Source organism: Corapipo altera, unplaced genomic scaffold (assembly GCF_003945725.1).
Source record: "Corapipo altera isolate COAL_440 unplaced genomic scaffold, ASM394572v1 113, whole genome shotgun sequence".
In the NCBI taxonomy this organism is placed as follows: domain Eukaryota; kingdom Metazoa; phylum Chordata; class Aves; order Passeriformes; family Pipridae; genus Corapipo; species Corapipo altera.
In genome coordinates this window covers 11,965,583-11,967,214 of record NW_020884895.1, presented here as the reverse complement: position 1 = coordinate 11,967,214, position 1,632 = coordinate 11,965,583, and the positions used below count along the sequence as shown (strand labels likewise).

Sequence of the window (1,632 nt, the reverse complement as noted above, 5' to 3'; positions counted from 1 at the left end):
CTGGTGAGTGACCAGAGACCTTCCCCGTGCCCCTGGTGAGTGACCAGTGCCACACACTTCCCCGTGCCCCTGTGAGCGACCTGTGCTCGTGTGTGTCGTGGTGCTGCCTGATGGGACAGCAGAGCATTTCCAGGGGGGGAAGTGTGGTGGTCACTGGGGTTCAGGGACAGGCACCACAGTAGCCCACCATGACCCAGGCTCTAACAAAAGCTTGCTAAATAGAATGTTTTGTGCTGGAGTTGGGCAGATGGATGAACACCAAAATATCTGAAAGAAGTAGCTCTGAACTGTGTGACAGGAGGTGTCTCTTCTTCCTGCCCACTCGGTGCTGCTTCCAGCGTGGATTTTTGGCTGCTGTGCTTGTCTGTGGGCTCATGAGAACTGGAGGAAGCCCCATGAGTAACACTCTAGATCCCAGCCCTCATGCAGATGGGTTCTCATGTTTTCCCCTGTGCTGGAAAAAGGCCCCAGACACTGAACAGGCCTCAAACTGGACTGTACATACTTAAGAGTTATTATTATATTTAAACAATGACAACTTTTTAACAATATCAAGTCCTTTCAGTCCATGAAGCTTCATGTGAGAGTATCATGTGATAATTCCAGTTTTCTTTCCTTTAAATTTCTTAGCCTGCAAAGTTTGAGTTGTGATTTATTGCAGGAGAATTGTTATGAAAGTACTGAATGAACCATTTTGAATGCTTACTTTGAGCAAAATATGAATCATGCTTTTTTTTGCTCAAGGATTAGAAAAAAGATAACTTGGTTTTGTTTCTGAAATAGTTTTGATTTGCAGATGGAGCTAATCTAAGTAGCTGGATTTTTCCAGTGCAAATTGATTTTTAAATTTTGATTATTGATTATTGTGCATATGCATAAGTTTTGGAAGGAAATATATATCAGAATATTAATAAACTTAGCTGCTGTTTTATAAATTTTTATGAACAGAAAACAAGTAAAGAGAACAAGCTGGATACTTATACTCTATCTTTGTTTTAAAACTTGCTTGAATTTTCTATAATAACATGTTAGGTTTTTTCCTATTCATTGAAGCAGCAGCAAGGAGAGGCAATGGAACTTGGTAAGAACAAGAAATTTATGTATAAAAACTGCAGGTATGATATAGGCAGATACAATAATTTTTAATCAGTGCAGTTTAAAATCCCTGTCTGGAGTAAATAATGCCCTCTGAAATGCTTTTGGGTTAATCATGTGTGTGAAAACAACTTTGCAGCTGAAGAACTTCCGTTCAGTAATTTCTTCACTTGATTGCACCAAGTCATTTAATATAGTAAATACACAATATTTAACTTAGAAAAGGTGAGTTCAGGTGTTTGCCATAAATAATTCTAAAGTATGTTTGAGTCTGAACACGTATTGTTACACGTTGCTGATCCCTGGTGGGTCACCACTGCTCACTGAGCAGAGTGGAAGGCATTGCTGAAGGCTCTGTGAGCTCAGACCCCCTGTGTGAGAACACAGCCATGGGCATTTATTGATCAAGTATTTTCCTTCTGCTCGGGCTTACGAATCATCAGGAGCATTGTCACCTGCAGTGTCTGCACACACAGTCACCCAACAGCTGTCACTGCTGCTGGTGGGCTCACTCTGTCCCCGTGTTTGAGAGTCAGG

The 1,632-nt window shown here is 41.3% G+C and overlaps 2 protein-coding genes across 2 annotated transcripts in view; one reads left to right on the top strand and one right to left on the bottom strand.

Moving 5' to 3' along the window:
• The window catches only part of MED12L (mediator complex subunit 12 like), a 91,748-nt gene that overhangs the window by 23,629 nt on the left and 66,487 nt on the right, over positions 1-1,632 (top strand). The gene's annotated exons all lie outside the window — the stretch shown is intronic.
• GPR171 (G protein-coupled receptor 171) overlaps positions 739-1,632 on the bottom strand; it is a 3,637-nt gene continuing 2,743 nt past the window's right edge. Inside the window, exon 2 of the mRNA XM_027647343.1 lies at positions 739-1,632. This exon is cut by the window's right edge and continues 1,140 nt beyond it. Within this exon, the coding sequence (XP_027503144.1) occupies positions 1,525-1,632 (108 nt within the window). The 3' untranslated portion in view covers positions 739-1,524.